This window comes from Platichthys flesus, chromosome 5 (assembly GCF_949316205.1).
Source record: "Platichthys flesus chromosome 5, fPlaFle2.1, whole genome shotgun sequence".
NCBI classification, from domain to species: Eukaryota; Metazoa; Chordata; class Actinopteri; order Pleuronectiformes; family Pleuronectidae; genus Platichthys; species Platichthys flesus.
Genome location: NC_084949.1, coordinates 20,564,912 through 20,587,202, shown reverse-complemented (window position 1 = coordinate 20,587,202; position 22,291 = coordinate 20,564,912). Strand labels below are relative to the sequence as shown.

Here is a 22,291-nt window from a genome sequence, read left to right as displayed (position 1 = left end):
TCAACAGCTGCTGCCAGCTTTGCCGGACTCTCAGTTTTATCTTGACTGCATGTACACTTGAGCATCAGACCTACTCATGTGATAGGCGTATTAACAGGAATCCACGGTACGATATAAGAGTTTAATTTAGAAGATAAATGACGGAGTGTGCCAGCTGCTACATAGTCTCGCTAGTCTTTTATATGAATCACAAGACAGGAAACAGATGCAAAGAGCAGGATGGCATTTAATCATGTTGGATCTGGACTTCAATACTCTTGAGCAGTATTTTTATAGTAAATTTTTTACTGTTAATATATTAGTACGTAGTTCATTCACAGCAGTGCCGTATTTCAAATGTAGACACTTTATTTCCATGGAGAATGTGAGTCTTTCAGTGTGGGCACTGCGTCTTTCACTACTATGGGTAAAAGAACCATTGACAATCTCAAACCTGCTAATTCTCTTTTAATAGAAAAGAGCTAAGACAAATTGTAGTGAAGTGTGTTATCTGCTCAGTGAAAAGAAATGGCCTCTGTTTCTGTGACAATTTCAAGTGCCTTGTTTTCCACATGTGCACGCTTTCTGTTCAGCTTGACACAAGAGACGGGGAAATTGGGAATGGAAAGAGGGGCATTTTCTGCCAAACCCTAATATGTCTGCGTAGGGAAAATCCAATTCCTGACGCACGGGCAATGGGTCCAGGTCCTTGAGGGGATTTGACGTCATGCAAAGTCGGGGGATAAAACAGCCTTTTGATGTCATGCTAGTCAAGCAAAGAACCCCTCGCCTGGAACGAGTCCAACATGTCTAGTCTGTGCAAGCGTAATTATGAGTGGTCAAGAGGAAGAAAAAGCTCCAGTGTAGGGAAACTCAAGCCAGAATACTCCTTTCCCCCCAAACCCAATCACACTCAAACACGCACACACATACGCACACCCTCTAATGGTCCAAATTGGCCATTCCATGGAGGTTTGCTACCCAAACAGACAAAAAGACAGTAGAGGGGAGGGGCAGCTGTCTCCCCTAGCATATGTTGACCACTTGTATGACAGATTTGCTCACTTCTGTGTGTAAATGGAGACAGGCTTTCCACTTTAGCTCATCTCAGCCCATCAGAAGCACTGCAGAGATCCAGCCACAGCTGAGGCTGCCAAAAATGCTGGTAAGTCTGAATGATGCCTATTCAGTGAGCCAGCAAGGGAGGTACAACGGGTGTGTGTGTGTGTGTATACCTGCAAAAATCTTGAGTATAATGGCCCTGCCTGTCTTTTTGTCAGTATACAGTACTGATGTATGTCCACTGAGCTCCAGTTCATTGGTTCCCATGGTTTGTACCCGCTGTGCTGAATAGGCCTGTGTGTTTAGGATGTCGGTGTACACAAATCCCAAACCTTCACAGGTATGCGGCAAATGGCACTGGGCATCAAGGCGGGTATTACCATGTCAAGAATGGCTGAATCAGGAGGCAATAGACATGTCTTATTTCCACTCTGTTAGCGTATGGAGGGTTTCAGGAGGATCAGGGGGTTAGTGGTACAGTTATGTGGTGGGTCCCTGTGTTCCATCCATATGTATGTGTGCAGTCAGACACATCGTTCTGCCCTTCTGTGTGTGTTGGTACACTGCTTCTTTGAAGGGCTTCATGCTTTGGCTCCAAATTTAACTCAACTTATTGTAGCCGAGGATGAGTTGATGTGTTCCACTTTACCAGGCTACAGAAAAGCTTGTTAAATGATCATTTTGCATTTATTATTTGAATATCACATAATGCAGTGTTGAGGGAGTTATCGGCGTGCTCTCTTGTTATCCTTAAGGTGAGTAATAAATGGGAAGAGTAACACCTGGACACTTTTTCTAAACCGCACATTTACTTGTATAGAGAAATAAAGGACATTAACAGTCTGACCTGACAACAATGGAACAGGGTTTAAAATCTCCCTGTATATTATATGTTATATATCTATATTTGTTTTGTTAAATCAGTGTTGCGTCTGCTTAGCACCAATATGTGAAACATCATGTGTTGATGATATGATCTTGTTATTATGACAAACACTTGGTTTATTGGCTTATAAAATAATTAGCAAGAAAATATTAATTGAAAATGTTGAACTACATAAGGCAAGAGTTTCATTTCACAACAGTTTGAATATTCTATATATTTTTACCATATATACATTTTAATTCGATATAGATTTACTGTGATATTTATCAATATTCGGATTTTAACCCTACTCACCACCCTTAGTTTGTTTTCTGATGTTTGTTTTTCTTTATTTTAACTCCAAGGGTGTGACCATACATTCATATATAAGTGCCAGCTTGCCTGTGTCGGCCTCATTACCACTCCCCAGCCTGTCCCTGTACAGTCCCAAAGGGCCACATTCTAGAGACGCCCATTGGAAAGGAGCAGAGGAAGCAGAAGCCCCCAGTGTAACCACAAAATGCTTTGATTAGGTACAAATAGACAACAAATGGCCCTAACAATCTCTGAGTCTTCCAGGGAAAAGCCCCTCGCCCTCTGGTAAAATAGAACTCATTGAAATTACAGTTTATTTTGGCAGTAGATTGCTCTTATCAGACTAAATTCAAAGGAATGATTGTGCGAGAGATGAGTGTATGATACCAAGTGGCCTCCTGAGCCTGTGGAGCCTCCAGAATGCATCATGTGCCCAGCTACTTGTACAGATGCAGCAAATCTTCAAGTGATACGGTCACATTATTGCTTTGCAAACAAACACAAATATTAAAACAAGTCTCTTCAACCAAGTTTCTTACAAAATCAATTTCCTGTATTTCAAGAAAATTGTTTCCAGGGTATAGATACTGGTGCAGAGACCTTCCTTATTTCAGAATGTTCTCTCCGTTTTAGAGAATTCCTTCCAACAGGTGAAAGTGCACCTGTGACAGAACGGTTTTCACTTTGCAGGCACTGCAGTGGTCATAGACAGGGTTTTCAAATCGGAGGTAAACACACCCTTGCTACATTGGACATTTTTACAGTGTTATGAGCAGAGGTCTCTGCAGATCTCAATGGGAAAACTAGCCATCAGCCATTTCAATGCCGGTTATTGTGATGTCAGGGAGTTTGCGAGTACATTTTACTTAATGTTATGCAGCCCTTTGGTATGTTTGCAAACCCCACACTGGTTGCTCTAGCTGGTTTAATCCCATTGCCACAGCGCCACTGTGTCAGTTCACCTGTCAACAGTTGTTGTTCCTGGCCTGCGGTCGCAGTTGGAGACTGTAGTTATGCCAGAGCTCCAGGTAGACCCACCAGGGAGAGCCCTATCTTCTCCTCTGTTGTGCCCAGGAGAAGCAGCAGGAGAGGTGAAGGGACTTGTGGGGGGGGGACGCCAGGAGGAGGAGAGGGACAGACTGAGCCCAGCTGTTGGCTCATTTACACACCCGATCCCCCCGCTCCTTTTCATTCCCCCTTTGGCTTCCTGCGTTTTCATGAACATGTGTGTTGCAGAATCAATGTGTGTATGAGAATGCACACTGTTGCACATGCACACACAAGCACACACACGCAGTATCTCACCCTTTCTCTGTGTTGTCCCTCTCTCCGACAGGCGAACAAAGACCCACTATTTCTGACGGGGGTGACCTTCCCTTCAGAGTACCCTGCTAGCCCGGAGACACTAGTCAAGCTAACTGTGTATGATTCAAAGGACAAGAGCCAGGAATCTGTGAGTAAATAGTATTATTTTTTTACCTTGTGTGTTTGTTGGATGTTTGCATGTTGGAAAATCCGTCATGTGAGCGCGAACGTTAATGGTGAGAATGTGTTCAAAGCCTGCGTGAAGCAGTCCTCTGCACAGTGTCGGTTGTGCAGCACCGAGCTTTAAACTTTACGGGAGATGAACATGAAAAGCTGCGAGAAATCCACCACTGAGTCTTGTTAGGTTTAAATTTATCCAACAGATTTGGAGTTGCAAAAAAGTAGTGTGCTTAAATATAGCAGGCAGGGTCCTATCAGCGTCATAGTAATCAGTCATATGAGTCTGTATCAGACCGAAACCTTTGCCTTTAAGTTTTGAAGGAAAAGGGTGTGTAGCCTTTGATGAGCATCTGAGCGTGGCTACCCGTCCTTTGCCAGTGATCATCTGGGGAAAACCAGTCGGCACATCAGTGGGAATGGGAAAGAGAGCCAGACATGGACTCCTGAATGGCTCTGGCCCGCTTTATAGGAGGTTCTTCACTGTTGGGTGAATGCATGATCTTAATCAAGCATCCCATCCCGAGTGCCAAGATCCTAATGGTCACAATCTACAATGAAACATTCATGAGCTTTATGATGAGAAAGGACACCATTAAAGACCTCCACACTGGCAGCAGTCTACTTGCATATCTGAGTTAAAATGACTGTGTACAGCTGTGCGCGGAAAGTGTGTTTATGTCCTTTGGGCCGCCGGTTTAAACTGATTGTAATTTTACAAGGAGCAGCTGCATTTGATCAGTTTTATTGGAACTTGAAGTGAGGAGTTTACAATGACTGTTTCTCACTGTACATACTATAAAGCCTTTGTGAGTAAAAGACCAAAAATTAATTTATTAAAAAACCTACTGAACATAGTACACATGGAGACCCCCAAAGTAGTTCACCTGGTAGAGCATGACCTTGTGGTGGGTTTGTACTGCAGAGGCTTGAATGCAAACCCAGCCCTGGTTCACCTCCCCATAATAAAATAAAATGGATGACAAAATAACTTAATATATAGCGTTTATTTGGAGTATGTCCATAGTCTCTCATCCCCCGCTGCAATGTTTTAATAATTTCCACAAACGAGGCTATGTTTTCACCCCTCTACATTTGTCTGTTGACATGTCTGTCATCAGGAACACACAAAAATTACTGAATTGATTTCCACAAAACTTGATGGATAGGACAAGAAACGAATCAGTCAAGTACCAGACAGAAAAAGAGTATCGAGAATCACCTGAGACAATCAATTAATGCCCAGTCACATCCACCCTTAGTGCTGTCACTCCTATTATCAAAGCACATGCACACGACAGTCAGATAGGAACTTAAATGAAAAATGACAAGTCATATCAGTTGCTGCTAACTAAACTTCATTCCACGACTAATCTGATACAGCCCTTAGGCAGATCGGATAAAATGCCTGTTTTCAAACCCTGTTCCTTAAATGAATAACTTAGAAATTGGATCCATTCTTGAAGCACATTGCATTGTTTGTATTTTTTAATGTGCATCAAGTGCATCTTATGTTTGTTAATGTCTCAATTGAATCAGTTTTAATCCGATGCTTATTGTGTTTCATGTTCAGCGATGCAGTGTGGATATCTTTAAAGTATATCTTGCTATGCCCTCAACAATGCCTCTAAGTGCATTATAGCAGTTATTAGCGTTTGCAAATGTATCACCAAACCACATAGGTCTGTTTCTGTGCTAATCTCTGCCGTGGCACTTTGCATTTGTTCCTTGTTTATTCAGTGAAATCTTCGGGATCAGATAGAACATTCCTCAGGTTGTTTCCCCAGCTTCATCAAACACCTCAGGACATTTCCTCTTGAAGCAGCAGCACGTTCCCACCTCTGGATAATTGAAATAATATCTTCATTCATGTCAATTGGAAAGTTATGGGAGCTGTCAGTTCATGCGATAGCTTCAGCAGCCACTAGGAAACAGACTGATGCTTTCCCTGCAGAATATGAAATGTTGGCTATAGAATATGACTTAATATTTGACTTACATTATTATAATTTCACTTATTTATACTCATATACATCATCATAAATGTACCATAATTGTATTGTTCCTTAGATTATTGGTTTGTAGCTTTGCTAAGTTCTAACCCTACATATACTGTTGTGGGTTCACAGGGTGTTTTTTCGGCTGAGGTTTAACTGAAATGTTTTTTTATCTGGTTTTGCGAGTATATGTCGTGTTCCATATAGTGAGAATTAGGACAGTATATATATTTATGTCATGAAACTCTGCACCTCCTGCAGACAGTGTTCTCCCGAGAGAAGTGAAGCCTCTGCGTCTGTTTCCCGGGAATAAAGTCAAGGAGGGGAGCTGATTTGCAGCTCATACAAACTCCACCTGCTGATAATCCGTCCAGCTTGTAATGTATTCATGCCGCTCCAGCTTCTACCCAGATTGTGTCACACTGAGCCAGGAATTTGCAAGGTTGGTTCGGAGTAGGTTTCCCAAGTTTGCTGCTCAGCATTACCCAGTTTAAACAAATCAGAGGCTTTAATGTTAAGATTATTCTTGATGACAAATGTAATGTAAAAATCTGCTCTTACTTTTACCCTACGAAAAACTGCGGAAGTTTTACTTTTGATTTAATCAAATAGCACATTATGTATTTTTATGTTCAGTATATGCAGTATGACATTGACCTGTGTGTCCAGCTGTATAATCATTTGCCTTTTTAAAATTGCAGTCTTAGACATAATCCCACATGAAGTTCACTTACATGAGAACACCGATATTTGTTCCACGGTACAGTTTGTCCTGAATATTCATATTGAGGATCACAGATGTGAATTTGACACAGTTTAAACTCTCCATCCACCTCCTTGAGTATTTATTGTGTTCTGTGCTTCCTTCAGAAGTATTTCAAATCTGATCCATATACTTTTCCACAGATGGAGGAAATGACTGCCCTGCAAATGAGAAGCCAAAGCTTTAAATTGCTCATTTGTGTCTGGTATTGGTCATAAACCCTGTCTCCTCCATGTTAGTGAATGGGTCAATGGCCAAACAAAAAGTGAAATTGCATGTCAAATATATGTTTGTCTAATTTCTTGCATTTCCTTTCAAAGCGAGCACTCATTAGTCCAATAGGATTGTTATATGATATTTATTTGATACTATAAAAACAGGGTGAAACGTCATAATTGAAAGTTGTGGCCACTGCTCCATCCCCCCTAATCATTACTGCAGAGACACTGGCTCCAAATGCCGACATCAGCGCACGATGGCAGCGTTGCTATCTTGGATATTGAGGATTGATGGATCGAGGGGGGAAGTGGAGACACTGACTCCATCGTTATATACAATCTATAAATTGAACATGTAGCCAGGCAAGCTATATACTTGGATCTACATTTTTTTTTACTTATGTTCCAGTTTATAGTAATGGCTTTGTTGAAAAAATAACAAAACATTAATTTTTACTCGGTAAGTGCACTCAAAACCAATTCAATGGTTCATTGTGAAGGGTTTAGTTGCATCTAGCAACTATTTTACAACCAACCACGTAGTCGGATGCATGCTTGTGGCGTTCAGGTAATGTAACAATACAAGCAGCATTCTCTAGAGCCAATGTCTGAAGGAGACTATAGGAACATGTTGCTGCAACATTGTGAACCCACTCCCACTCTTAGGTAACAACAACCCGACACTATTGGTCATGCAATTATAAATCTTTATATTCCATTTCTACAGAGCCATCCACTTAATTCATACACACTGGACCTTTTAATGTACAGTGTCCGGATCAGGTTTTCATTTGATGCTTTGGACTTGGTGGGTTTGATTGTCGGTCTTTCATTCTGTACCTCACACTGTCTGTGAGAGTGAGTATTTGCAGCAGCTCCTGTCGATCTGTCAAGAATATCTCGGATGTACAACAAAGTATTTCTCTCAAGCTTGGCTTTGAGAGCTTAAGGCTGAACCAACAGACTTACAGGACAGGTCCTGTTGAGCCTTTCAAACTCCTCACTCATTTTCACACCCTGCACTGCCCACAAAGTAAAAAAGTTGGAAGGATGAGCTTCATCACAACTTTCTGTGAACATCAGAAAAAACAAAGCTCCCTCTTCCTTTCTCTCTGTGTGCCTCATATCCTGGCCTTGAAAATACTTGAAGATCTTTTTTTTCTTCTTTATTTAGTTTTTTTCTGGCACCAGTGCGCCCGTACCAAGTTTTTTAGATGTTAAACTCCGCTCGGCTGGGCCCAGCGTGCTTGTCAGTGTGTCATTAGAGAGTCTTTAAGTGACACAGGCGTGACCCTGAACATGAGCTGGCACAACGCGTTAGCCCCCGTCCGCCCAAGTGGCAGAGCAGGAATCACTCAGCCCAGGTTTTTTGTTTCATGTTATAGTTTTTGAGAGAGAGGGAGCATGAGAGAGCAATTTTCTTTTTTGTGTGTCTCTCACAAACCTGTGTCAAAAGTGTTCTATATCACTTTCAGCCTCAGTCGCAGACGCTGTGCCATGAGCTGATTCTCCTCAATGGAAGGTGCACACATCACACACGGTAAACACAAATATATACAGTTTATAGAAACATTGCAAAATATGTATTTTTCACCATAGGACTTTTGGAGTGGAAATAAGAGGGGGATGAAATTGAAACACTGAGGAAGGAGGAAACTGATGGAGCGTGGTTTATAAACGACTGCTTTAACATTCGTAGAGGACCGGGGAATTTCATAGTAGGATGATTTCCCTCTGCCTTGGGCTTCCCATTTAGATATTCTAAGATGACACTGGCTGCATGGTCATGAATATTTGAGAGCATGCAGGGGCTGATAGAACGATAAGTCAGTGAGTGGAGGTGTGAAAAGGAGTACGGCCGGGTTAGATATCTCAGGTGTAAGTGATCTCCCCCCCCTCAAACTCTAGTTGTCACAGGATGAGGGTATAACCTTACATTGTCTCTGATGTCTTACCTGCAACTGCCCTCAGAATGACTCGCAGGCATTAAATCACCTTTCAGCCATATCCAGAAATTCTAATGGTGGCTGAAAAGGCAATATACTTCAGAGATCTCTTCATTAACTGCACTTTTATCATAAACTTGTCTCGCCACTCTTTCATAATGAACCAAGAAATGTCTTACACTTTTTGCTACGTACTCGCTCATCCTACCGTACGCTCACATTTTGGTTCATAACATTTTTACCATCCACACATTCAGATCTCATTGTTTGGATTGCAATTGTGTGTGTGTACCCACAAGTGGCATCTAATGCAGTTTATTCTCTCTTACGAGAACTTCTCTTTCATCCCCTGTGTACCTCTCGCTCGGAGTGTGACCTTCATGCTCGAACAGGTTAACGCCATTGATCACATTCATTCTGTGGGACATGCTGCAGGGGCACACTGTTGTGTTAAACGTTAACTGACCTCATGAATCTTGGGGGAAAAAATGTAAGCAGACTGAAACTGCACTGGTTGGTGGAGGCATACAACTGCAGGGGCAGTAATCCTTGTTTCAAATGTATAGAAACTGTAGACTGTATAGAAGACTGGCCGATGTGTTCAGAGCAAACATTTAAGGCCCATGCTATAAACCTTAGCAGCCTTTGATTATCTTCAAAGCTTATTAGAAATCAGAGCCAGTCCATCTGAAAGATTCAGGATTAATAGACCTAGAGTTAAAAGCATGTGGAAGAGGCACATGAGATTATTTGTCTGTGTTGGTGCCTCACATTTATGCTCACTTACCTCTGTGAAGAGGTGCAGAGAAAAGCGGCTAATGACAGACCTGTGGTTGGCTGTCAGTGCAAACCCATTACTGAGTGTTCTTGTGGTATAAAGGGAATAAGACAGCTGCCTCTGTAAGAACCTCTCTATCTAATCACATTCTCATTTACCCTGTCTTTGCTCCCTGCTATCTGGAACGAACGTGTTATGCAGTTTTCAGTTTGCATTTCTATTACTGGCCAGGGCGAGAAATTTTGATTGGTCTCTGAGATGTGCACAATAGTCTGACAAACAAAAGACCCCATCTGGGAAGTCATTTTCATAAAGCCGCCATAAAATGTATTGAATCAAATAAAACACCAGTAAAGGTTCTTTTCTTTTTTTTTACTGTGTAACTACTGTATAATGGCCATTTTGTCCCGTGGCCTGATAAACACATGTACCCTCACACCATGTTCACTAAAGGGATTGAGCAAGATATCTGTGATTCAGAAGGCAATGGAGAATAGAAATGATCAAAGTTGCATCTTGAATTGCTTGCCCCCTCCCCCCCCCCTTACACAGAGACACACACAGGCTGAGGAAATTGGATTGAGGTTGTACGAATGGAGCCCCAAAGCAGGGAAATAGGAGGTATTGTTGGATTGTCCCCGGGTCCCCTGCTTGACTTTTCATACCAATTCAAATTCGATTTTCAAACCTTTCCCATGTGGCAAGAACCTTTTTCACTGTGAAAAAAGTAAATACTGTAAGACTTGCACTGAGATCTCAGGGTGTGAACCTGAAGCTGTTATTTTCTTCTGTTGCGTTGTTTTACTTTGTGATGTCTCAAAGCGTTAAAGCTTTACTTTAAACATTTGAGCGATACTGTGTCATGATCCTTTTCACATATACCCAGCCTCTTCCCATAGGTTGTGGATCAAATTTGAAATATATAAAATTGCAAATTTAGCACATCAATCAGCACTCAATTCCTCATCAAGACAGGATAAAAACATGTCTATAAAACGTTGACAAACCTAATTCTTCAGGGACTTTCTCTATATATGGATGCATTCATCCTTCCCTCCATTCGGACCAGTCTCCCTGTTGCTGCTGCTGAGAAGCATAATGCTTCCCCCACCATGCTTCACTGTAGGCATGTATCCAGCCGGGTATTGGGAAGGGCCTGGTGTTCGCCAGAAATAGGCTGATTGAGTTCTTGCCCAAATTTTCAATTTTTGTCTCATCAGACTTGAGAATCTTTTTTTCCCTCCTTATGCTGCTAGGCAGACCCGAGCAGGTTGCTGTAGGCCTTTTACTCAAAGTGGCTGCCGTCTAGCCACTCTACTATAAAGGCCAGATTGATTGACTGCTGCTGAGATGCACGTCTCATTGGCAGGTTCCTCCATCTCAGTTTAGTTGGAGGAAGAGTCCCAATAGCTACAAACTCTACAATTATTGAAGCCACTGTTCTCAAGGGAACATTTTAAGAACATCTTTAGAAATTATGATATATTCTAAAATGACTCACCACTGAATGTTAAGAGAAGGAGACTGTGCTGGTTTGGATGTCAAATGTCACATTTAAAAAAATTCTATACGATTATATGATGAAATAATGTTTTTTGCAGACATAGGCCAATGGAATATTACATCGGATACAACAGTTTGTAGTCACTTAATACCCAATGTTGTGTTTCTTGGGCTAGGTGATACGGGCAAAAAATATATAAACATAAAACTGTATTTCATTTAGTTTAAAGACATTAGGGTTTTAAAGATCAATACTTATTTATCAATACTTACTTTTGTTATATGGCTTTTGATGTAATTATATTGTGATTATTATTGATCTTCTTTTATCGGCCCGCTCTATGTGTCAGATTCTCTCTTTCTGCTGTCTAACTGATTTGAAGCCTGTTTGACTGGCAGATATTAGCCACCTCTGAGGAGGCCTGTGTGAGCAGCCTCTGTTCCGTGGTGAATTGTCGCTCCAATTATGAACTGCTGAAGTATGGAGAATCCCGGCCTCAGTTAATCCTACCCTGTCAATAATCATGATGTGCAAAAAACGGTGACTTGACATATTTTTGGCATAGCCAGTTGCTTTTAGCTGGATAAGTGTCAATGTGTTGCACAAGTTTACTGCCAGCAGAGAGAGAAGGGGGGGTGGGAGCAAACGGGGAGACGGAGCAGACATTCAGAGATCGAGATAGACACACACACACAAACTTTTACAAGAACCAATCTCAGAGATATCCAAGAAAGGTCTGGGTAGTGATTGGGTGGACAGCTGAGCAGTGATAACATACGAGAGTAGCAGTCCTCAGATAAGGACTGTCTCTTGTCTGATGGCCACTTTGCTTCCTCCACCATCATTGTGCCAATGTCAGCCAATGTCAACCAGCGCTAAAAATGAATGCTGATCAAGTCAGCCATATTAAAATGACTCAAACTAGTGACCGCTCTGTCTTTCCTACCTGCTCACCAGCATACTCAGAAGATTGAAGATACTCTGATCATATGGTTATTTTGGCTTCAAGCAGCATGAAACCATTTTCTCTATTTCAGTGTCAGGTCTGCTGCCTTAATTGATTGCATTTCATTCTAATGGATTCGTACCTTCTTGTCCTATTTGTGTTGTGTTGACAGAGTACATTAAAACATCATAAAAGATAATCAGTACATAACAGCATGCCCTGCCTAATTAAATTGTGTTCGAATTGTTCTGTGTCTAGAGCCTCCTCTCTATCTTATATCTGTTTCAGCACAATATTGTTTCATCAAAAGAAGCGGATTACATGCATTGTTTGCTTTAACCATTATTCATTTATGGTGGTCCAAGTGATAGTGGCTATTTTTTTTAAACAATAATGTTGACACTTTCAAAAAACCTTCCAGCAAATCCCTACTAAGTTCACTGCACTGCCTTTCTACCTTAAAGCCAGGACATGCAATTTCTTCTGGACATCAAGCTAACGTGTTGTCCAAGCTAAAGCACGATCCTGGAGCTTGCTAACCTCTGAGTCCATCATATCAACAGCATCGGGGAGCTTCAAGCAGTTAGAGGTCTCCAGTGCAAGAGGAGTAGTAGACCAGTAGCACGTTCACGCATCGATCGAGCATTATGGGCTCTCACCACTGACTTTGGCCTTCTGTGACTGGTTAGAAGGGCAAGGTTGTCTCAGAAGCTTTAGAGGGGAATATCTCTGCTCCGCTGCCAGGCTGATCTATGAGTCAGCGTCGCAGCAGACGGCTCAGAAAGCCTTTGTCTGCACCTTAAGACATCAGGATATATCTCGGATCAAATTTCAACCAAAAATACTAGATGACAAATTACATGGTGCAGATTTAATCGAAAAAGTCTCTTTCCAGTTGGCCTCTCGTTCATACAACACAATGACAATCGGGTCCAAGATTGTTTTCTACTCTCGTGCACACGTCCACCCCTATAATAAACAGATGACCTACTCTATTTCCTGGGCCACAGCTGCTCACATAAGCTTGATAGTCTATAATATTTGTATGGTTGAGGGCTCATGGGGCTTGCCCCTGGGCATCACACTGATGAAACTGAGGGATGGTACAAGCACTCCTCCTTCCTCCCTAATTCTTATTCTGTTCAGGGACCAGACCAGTGGTCATCCTTAAGAATGTATTTCAAACTGTATTTGAAACAGGCTTAGACTCAAGTAGTGGCTGCACAGATAGTTGTATTTTCTGTATAATGAGTTAAATCAACAGGGCCCTTATATTTCCTTCTACCTGGTCTTTCAGTAGCGAGCTGCTTGAGTTCCCTGATCTTTTTTGACTCAGACGTTTGAATGAACGGTGTAAATTCAGCGGAGGTGCGACTTCTGCAAGTCACAACAGCGATTAGTTAACTCTGCGGATGATGAAACATCGTTATATTTATGTGGTTGTGTGTGTGTGAGAAGCTCCTGGCTTTCAGCAGACATCCATGATGTAATGGGCTTTCTTTCGCCAGGGGAAACTGCTGTAGTTTCCCTGATTATGATATGATATACTGTACACAGAAGTTCCACTTTTGCTACTCGGGCTCTCTCATTCTGCCCATTCCAGCTGGCCATAAATTATGCTCATTTATGTGCATTTAATATCGCATTCAACCCAGGCAGACAACAACGACTGCATTTGATGAATTGCACAATTACACTTCTGTGAACTTCCACTTGCCTTAATTTGCCCACTAGCCATCAAGCATCACACGCTTTCTTCAGAAATCCTCTTTCATGAATTTTTCCTGATTTCAACTAATTTCTCAAAGTTAGACATTTCAGTGCCGTTGCAGCTTTTGCTAATTATTCACTTGATTATAAAGCCTCTGATTTTTATTTAACACTTTACTGCTGCCAATGGCCTCAGCCTTCATAACAACGACTACAAGCGAAAGGTTGAGGATAAAATAACAGTGGTGGAGGAGAGCGTCAAATAATTATAATTGGTGAAACTTGCGACATGATGGCCCCCCCAAAAGTAAGGCTAAAGCTTCTCCATCATCCCTTGGTGGCTGTTAGTGTTCATTGTTCCAGTAAGTCAGGTGTTAATTGGTTATTCGATGCTGTGAAATGCAGTGTTTGTATCTGGGGTATTTGGGCTTCATTTCTGTATACGGTCTATTGGCCCCATGCATTGAAAATGGATAACGGGTATTAGGAGAAAAAATCTGTCATGTTTTTTTACACAGCGTCATAATAAAGCTCATCATTAAAGAGTCTGTAGCAGCTTTTAGTATTATGGATGCATAATATATGGCAAGCCTCCAAAGTCTGGATGGAATTTCCCTTTCAGAAGACGGAAACAGTTGACAGTAATGAATGTGAGTGCTGCTGCTCCATGTACGGTAGAGCCAGAAGCTTTGAAAGCACTGTTCCGGTCACCTTTTCTTATTAAAAAGAAAAAATCCTGCTAAGATTAGCATACTTGTAAACGTGCCGGAGCCAGACGGATCACAATTGAAGGGGAATAAACGGTCTCTGACCCTCGAGAATAGTGGGTTTAAACACTCTAAAGCATTTTTATTGACAGCCCAGCACTCACTCTGCCATGTCAGGTTAACACTCCACATGTCTCACATGACATCTGAAAAGCCCCATGGACGGGTTGTTAGCAGAGCAACACTGGAGGGATGTGTTTGAAAACATCTCGGGCTCCTTCCAAAGTGTTTTCTCACTGTAATGGTCTCACTTCCATTGGCTGACGACACCTCAAATGGCTGTTTACTGTATTAAGGAAGACGCCGGTTAATTACTTCGTTTTCCCGCATTGTTCCCCCCCACTGTGTTGACATGCGCTCCAATAAAGTGACTCATGGTGCCGGTGAATATTAACAATTGCGGGAAATTAAGTGCACTCCAGGTTTTGTTGCGCGCATTCATTCGTGAAAACAGTTGTTGGTATAATGCACACTCATTAAAAGCAACCATCCAAGTCTAAGCAGAGAAGCTAATTACTTATAAAAACTGCTGAGCAGATGTCTGGTCCCGGAGCCACACGGAGACGCCCTTTCTTCCCAGGGTGAAGCCACAAGTTAACACAAGCGATGGTCTATTTATACACACACAATAAAGGGAAGCCGCACTGAAAGCAGCGACTTGAGTGGCAACAAATTAAGTGAGTTTTTAATCGTGTTTACAGTGGCACATTTTACAAGACTAAGGAAAGGACACAAACTTGACCTGTATATTTAAATGAATAGAAATAAGCCACAAGAACAACACTCATAAGTGTGTAGACAACACCAATCCATTGTAGTTTTTTATATTTAATGTGCAAATGAATGTATTTCAAAAACTTAAGCCTCTGTCAATGTCCTTCTGCAGAGTCGAGTAATTAAAAAAAGCTGTAAATGGAGAGAGAGAGACGCAAAGAGCAACAATAAAATATTTCCTTCATATTTTGGGAAAAACAGTAGTTTGACAATTCGGGAATTTGCTTAGTCGCTTTCTGCTTGTTAAGTGTCATATGAGAATATTAACGTATTAACAACACGTGTGTACCCCCCCCCCCCCCCCCCCCGAGAAGGATTAGGACACTGCACTTTTCCTGCGATCTGCACCCATTACTTTGTACTACCTGTCAGTCACACAATATCAATGCCCCAATGCTTAGTTTATTGTCTATTTTAATTACAAATGGAATGATAATGTAACAATGCTGTAGAGAAGAAGACTTAAAACAATTGAGACCAGAAACTCCACAGGAAAAAAATTACTGACATTATTAAACTAAATGAGTAGTAGGTCCATTTGCTCTCTGACTCCTATAGAAACAACCACAAACCAGTGGAGTCGCCCTCTGCTTGTCATTCAAGAGAATACAGCTTTCAGACACTTTTGTATCGGCTTCACTTTCCTGACCCAGAGCAAAGGGTGCGAATTGTGTATTTCCTCAAATATTACACTATTTATTGTACATTTGTATAGATAATGCTCGTATAATGTATAACTTTGTATTTGTGGCTTACCTTACATTCCCCTAAAAATAGATATAACATAATAACTCGAACAAATAAAAGAGGAGAAAGCTTAAACTCGTATTTGGCTTTTCCACAGGCCATCAGACAGAAAAGGTTATGGACATATTCTACATCCTTTTTGTCCGATATCTCCCATAATCTACTGATGTGCATGTAAGTCACAGTGTGTTCTGTGTGCATGCAGGTGACATGCATATCAATGAAGCGTGGCAAATTGCCTTATCAAGCACCAGGTGACCACTTGATGCTGAAGAGGACCTTTCCAGGAAAACCGCCCCTTTGTCATAACCCCTTCCATGTATCATCCTACTCCAATCTCCTCAAGGTGGGATTTGTCTGGATCAATTTCATAATGCATTATTCATTTGAGAATTTAATCAAATATCTCCTCCACCAATCAGTCCAGCCCGTACCTCCCCCTATCCCTCCCCTCCCACGCTCTACGCATCATATTGTTGATTGTTAGTGTCACCGGCAATAGGAGATTATCAGACAAATGAATTACTGGGTCATAGGTGAATTAGGCACTTGGCTGACTAATCTTTTTTTCTCTGGGTAAAGTAGCTTAGTGTAAGTTTGTATTTTCCCCCCTTTTTTTACCCGAAAAAGAAAGAGCGAGAGGAGAAGAGAGAAAAAAAGTGCTTGATAAAATCCCCTCTCTGCCTGGCTTCCTGTGGGTTTCTGCAGTGTAGTGGTTTCCTTTGAGAGAGACACTGGTGGAAACTGCTGATGCTATTTGACTGTGTGTGTGTGTGTGTGTGGTTGTATGTAGGTGTGTGTGTGTGTGTGTGTTTGTCTGTCTGTCCTTGGCTAACTGAGCCACTGATGTGCTCGCCATGCCAGGGTCGTGCATGTGCGAGCCTCTGGGCAAGCAGGTTTTCTAATTGTGTGTGCTTGTCACTGTACTTTATGGTCACGCCGGGTGACTGCAATTAAAACTCTGCGGTTGGTCAATTGAGATAGATGTAATACAGCATTTCATGACATTTACTCACAACTTTCTGTCCACGCGCCACTGTGCGCAAACATCAGAAGAAGCGCCACGTGTCTTCCTTCTGCGTCAGTGGACTGAAATAATAACATGTTGCTTCACCGTGCATCCCCCTCACCCAGAGAGACTGAAAAGTAAATGATTGTGGGGCAGAACTCTTAATGTTGTCGCTTTGTTGTTGCGTTCTGTCAGCGCAAATGGTATTATGTGATAATCTGAAATCAGCCATCATTGTTTCCCCTCCACACGCCCAAAGAGGGTGGGGAGCCATTAATCATTTCAAAGAGGCATTACTTTTTCCCTCCTCGGGAAATACAAATATATTTGTTTTGATCTAATCTCTTTTTTTTGTGAAGAATCTTATGCTCTGTACATGATTGTTCACAACAACAACAAAAAACTTCTCTGAATCTGTTCATCTGCTATCTCACAGCCACCAAGGACACATTCTACTTTCACGTAAGCAGCATATTTAATTCAAAGGGCTCCTTCGCTGGCATCATCCCACATCAACTTGCAAAGATGTCATTTAGGTAACTAACATGTCTGTGGTGTGATGAGGAATAAAAATAGCTGACGGCTGTTGCACTTGTCACACTCTTTCCTGCATCTCATTGTTTACTAAGTCAAGATGGCTTCTATACTGACTTAGCTTGATGTTATCTCCCAGGGGAAAGGAAGAGGGCAGATGCCTGTTCTAAAACTCCTACACAGAAAGAGTGAGCGCTTTTAAGCAAGGGTTTGAGGCTCACCTCTTGCACCAACAGTGACCCCCCCAAACACACACACAGACACACACACACACAAATGAACACACACCTGACACTGTTTAGTGCAGTTTTTTAGTCTGTCAATGGCGTTTATATCATTGTGTATATGATATTATCAATGTCAAATATCGAGAACAGCCACATGCAGCTTTCAAGCCTTAATACAGGCACAGTCCTTTGCAGGAAAATAGAAAACACAGCTCTAATTATCCTGTAATAAAAGCTCAAGTGGGGGCAGAGCTCTTTGTGCTCCATCATGTATGTTGAGCAAGGAAGCAGCACGCCTTGGATTTGACTGTACAATGAAGACGTTGAGGAGCAGCATCTCTGGATCTTACGGGGCATCAATTCCTGTCTGTCTGCCTGTCTAGGCTGTTAACCACCTCTGGGCTGCACCATTGATCTCCGTAATTGTCTCCAACTCTTCAAAGGGAGCCGAGAGTTGGTTTGATCCGAGCTGTTTACTTTCAAACCCCCTATAGCCCTGCTCTCTGAAGAAGAGAGCTATCAACCACTTCAGGCATGAGCTAGCATATTATAATACTCTTACTGTGCCGGTGTGTGCTTGTGTGTCTTTTCAAGACACAAAAAAAAAGGGGGAAGTGGGGGTAGAGAGAGCAGCACAATATAGCCTGTAGCTTTACAGGCCTGGGGGGGCGCTAGCAGCTTCTTGCTGTTGCATAACGGCAGGAAACTGCAACCTGCATATTTGCTATTATCCTTCCATGTATGAATATGAACACATGGAATAACTCTCTGTCGTGACTCTGCTGTGAACAACACCACTGACTCCATTTGTTTGTCTGAGAGATGTCTTGTTGATGCCAGACTCATAGGAAGACTAGTTACACAGGCCCTGCTTGCGATGACAGAGGTGATGTGACAAACAGGATGGAGAGCTTAGCAACAGGATTTGTGGGTGGCAAAATGATCAAAGTGCATCATTTCTTTTTTCTGAGTGGAACTTCATTCCGCTGCTGCATCTTGGGGCTTCAGCTTCAACCACCAAGTTCAGAGCGGGGGGAAGCTGTAAACCACAGCCTCTGTCAGGTTCCGCTGATAGCAGCTCTCAGTAAGTGGCTGATAAGAAACACTTGCATATTGTAAATGTATGATCGAGTGAAATGGCCTCATTCGCGAACAGAGACAAAAACAGCCGTCTTCTAAAATGCAAGTCCATCAAAACTGCCTTAAGTTTGTAGTTCTGCAATTTAAATGTAGTATTCAAGTCAGGGTGGGGGATTTGAATGTGGCTTAGGACCTGCTTACCAAGTCGTGTTAACAGACTGTGAGTGAAGGGTGCCTTGATTTTTATCCCTTATTCTGCAGTGGGGTTAGCTATTAAAGTTTATTGAGCGTGTGTGTGTGTGTGGGGGGGGGGTAGTTTGTTTCCAAGGGCAAGCTGCATTTGCGACAAGTTGAGTTTCTTTTTCTCCGAGACATCCTACCAGCCAGATAAACATGGACACGGGGATATGAGCTTCTATTTAATGGTATTCAAGCACATCCATATCATTGTTGAAATCCAAGAGTAGTACAAGAAGGCTTCTGTCGGGAAATCTCAAGTTTCCTGATGGTTGACCAGGCATCAAAGGGTCGTGGCTAAGAAAGCAGGAGCATGTATGGAGTAAGGAAGATGTGAGGAACTAATAGAATGGTAGGAAGGGATTTTTGTTTTGGGGGCAAGCATCAACAAGATGAAGAATGTGTGAGTGGGTTTGAACGCTCACTGTTTTTTTCTTGCCTCGTCTGTCACAAGGAATCACAGATCCTCTGGAAGCTGACTTGTGAGAGAGAGGGATATTACCTCTGCGTCATTTATCGTACATGACTCTATAGATGTATCTTTACTTACAGTAACTGCAGTAAAGGAATCCTACAAAGGAGTTTCTCCTGGAGTCTTTCAGCGCTCAGTGAGTATTCACCTTTCAGGCTGAAAATGTCCAGCCTCCGCTGAGATCTCATGTCGTCTCTATGTCAGATGCAAAAACATCTTATCTGATCCTGTGGTTATTGCACAGAAAGCTTGTGTTTGTCTTGTTTTTTTGAGAAGCAGATATTGCATCACAGAACTACAGATCTATTTTCAGTCGACTGAACATATTCAGCTATCTCCTTCTCAGTGTAAGGCTGATGTGTGATTTTTGTTGAATAGTCTGTGGTAGCAAACATCAATCAAGATGTTATCTGATTGAAAAAGACCCTGTTCTGGCAGAGACACAATGGTGAAAATAGCACAGTAGAGAGGTAAATTCATTCAGTGATAAACCTAAACTTGATAGTCAGTGCAACATCATCAAAGATGGGATGATGATTGACTTTGTCATTGTAACCCATACTTCAATAACGCTGTATTCCTGCAGTACAGCTGGCTAATTGAACCACCACATGCATTTAGCATTGACACAACTGCACTGCTGTAACTGCAATTATCGCATAATTTATGTAATCATAACATTCCCCCGGGTTCTGTGGCTTCTTCCCTCTGTCCAAAGACATGCAGATTGGGCATCTCTAAATTACCCATAGGTGTAAATATAAGCATGAATGGTCGTCTCTGTATGTTGTCTTTGTGATACGCCAGGGACCTGTTCAGGGTGTATGCTGCCTTCTGCTAATGTCATCTGTAATTGGCTCCAGCCCCTAAGGGTTTGGCAGTACAGATTATGGAAGGACAAAACACTTTTTTATAATATAAAATAATAAAACCTTTTATAGTTGTTCCTTGTAGTCCACTTTATAATTTTGGTCAGCAATTGAATTTTTTTTTCTTGAACCCTCAATGTGTTCTCACGGTAAGTTACACTCGTCTGACACCAAAGCGAGATAAGCATAATCACTGAATTATATGAGCGTAGACGTTAACTCATGGAAGGCTATGCCTATTACCAGCCCACTTCCATGATTTTACACCCCCTAATCTTACTAGAGTTGAAAAAGATTAAAGTTTTTGGTTTCTTTTCTTCAAACCCAGGCCCTGAAGGCATTTATCTCTCCTGTTTCACTCTGGTGTTTGTACAGCGAGACGGAGACTTGGTTTTACAGTAGGTGCATTTTGTGCCTTTGATACATTTCAAATTTTATTCATAAGGCGGGCAAAAACAGTACAAATGATTAATAAGGCGTGTAAAGACAAAGAGGCACTGGAAGAACACATCAAAGTTTCTAAACAGAAATCAGTGTTATCATGCTGCCTCACATGCTCGGAGCACACCCGCTGCCTGAAGACCGGCACCTTCAGTCGGCTCAGGTTGAAGGATCGATTACATCCAGCAGATCACAGCATCACATCTCAAAAGCAGGATTTGCCCTTTTGGCCTGAAAAAGAAAACCCTCATTACACCATGAATCGTTTTTCGAAACGATTCATGGTGTAAAAAAGATGTTTTACAGTAATGAAATACTTTGACGCTGTGAGATATTGTCGATACTGTAAATCCGAGAGAGTGAAAGTTCATCCTTAAAACCTCTTCTCTTGTTAGAGTGAATCATAGGATATTTTTATTAAATGCAGCTTTTCTACACACTTGGGAAACACTGGGAAGGAGGATGAGTAACTATGAATGTGTTAATATTCTTAAAAGGAGCAACATTTAGGGGATGACTACCTTGTTGGCTCCAAAGCTTTTCAGTTAAGTCCGAACCAAATTAACAGTTTTGAAAGGAGCCTTGAACCACTGTCCGGACCAACAGACCAACATTTTATCCGACCGAACCAGATCAAAAGAACCATGGTTCGATAGTTTGGACTAATTGCAGGAAGTAGAGACTGTTACACAAAAGACGAAAAGAAGAGTTCCTCTTCTCTGTAGAAAAGGAGCTGCCGAGGCCCACAGGATTGCTTGTTGTCTTTGACTATATGATGTAGAAGAGGATGTTGTAGAGTGGCAACTGAATTATCCATTAACAAGGAACCGCTTGATTCGTTTTCTCCATTCAAATGGACGCACACCCATCTACAAACCAATTGATGTCAACCATAGATAGACGCAGTAGATGATGATTACAGGATGTTTTATGTTATACAATTTTTTTTTATCTGCTCTCTAAATTGCAATGTGAAACCAAAACAACTTTAATGCAAAACTATTCCACAGCACCACCTTGGGTAGAAATATGTAATGTTATGTTGTCGTTCCTAAAGCGAGGGGACAGTGCTGCTCTGGAGTGACTGTGTTGTTAATGCAGGCTGTTGGTAAAGCATTGAAGAAACAGATGGGGAAGTGCAAAAGGGGGTGAGTTCCGGTCTGGCTGCATCTCTGTCTATCTGCAGACTTTCTAGTTTCTTTTTTCTTTTGAACAGATCAAAAGCAGTGGAATGAGGTCAAGGTAGAGGACCGTGAAAAGAATAAGTCAGAGAGAGAGTGAGAGGACAATGTTGAGGGTAGACAGCAAAGAATGAGAACATGGGCTCAACCGGGGAAAACACAACCGCCTGCTTTTGTCTGTGCCTGTCTGGGTTTGGGGGTGACTGGTTGTCTGAGATCCCTTGTTTCCATCTGTGGGGTGAGTTTCGGCTGCCAGGGGCATTTGTTCTGTGATGTTTACATGGACTAACGTGCTGCCTACAGATTTACATAAGGCCCGTGAATAATGTGTGTGTGCATGCACAGCTGTGATAGTGTTCAGCCGGCTGCGAATGCTAGTTAAAAAATG

General features: G+C 41.9%; 1 protein-coding gene across 4 annotated transcripts in view; it reads left to right on the top strand.

Annotated features, from left to right (window-relative positions):
- Nucleotides 1–22,291, top strand: part of inpp4b (inositol polyphosphate-4-phosphatase type II B) — a 118,516-nt gene that overhangs the window by 19,487 nt on the left and 76,738 nt on the right. For all 4 annotated transcript variants that reach the window (XM_062388177.1, XM_062388178.1, XM_062388176.1 and 1 more), the window contains one exon: nucleotides 3,558–3,674. In XM_062388177.1, coding sequence (XP_062244161.1) covers nucleotides 3,558–3,674 — 117 coding nt within the window. The remainder of the gene's footprint in view (nucleotides 1–3,557; nucleotides 3,675–22,291) is intronic.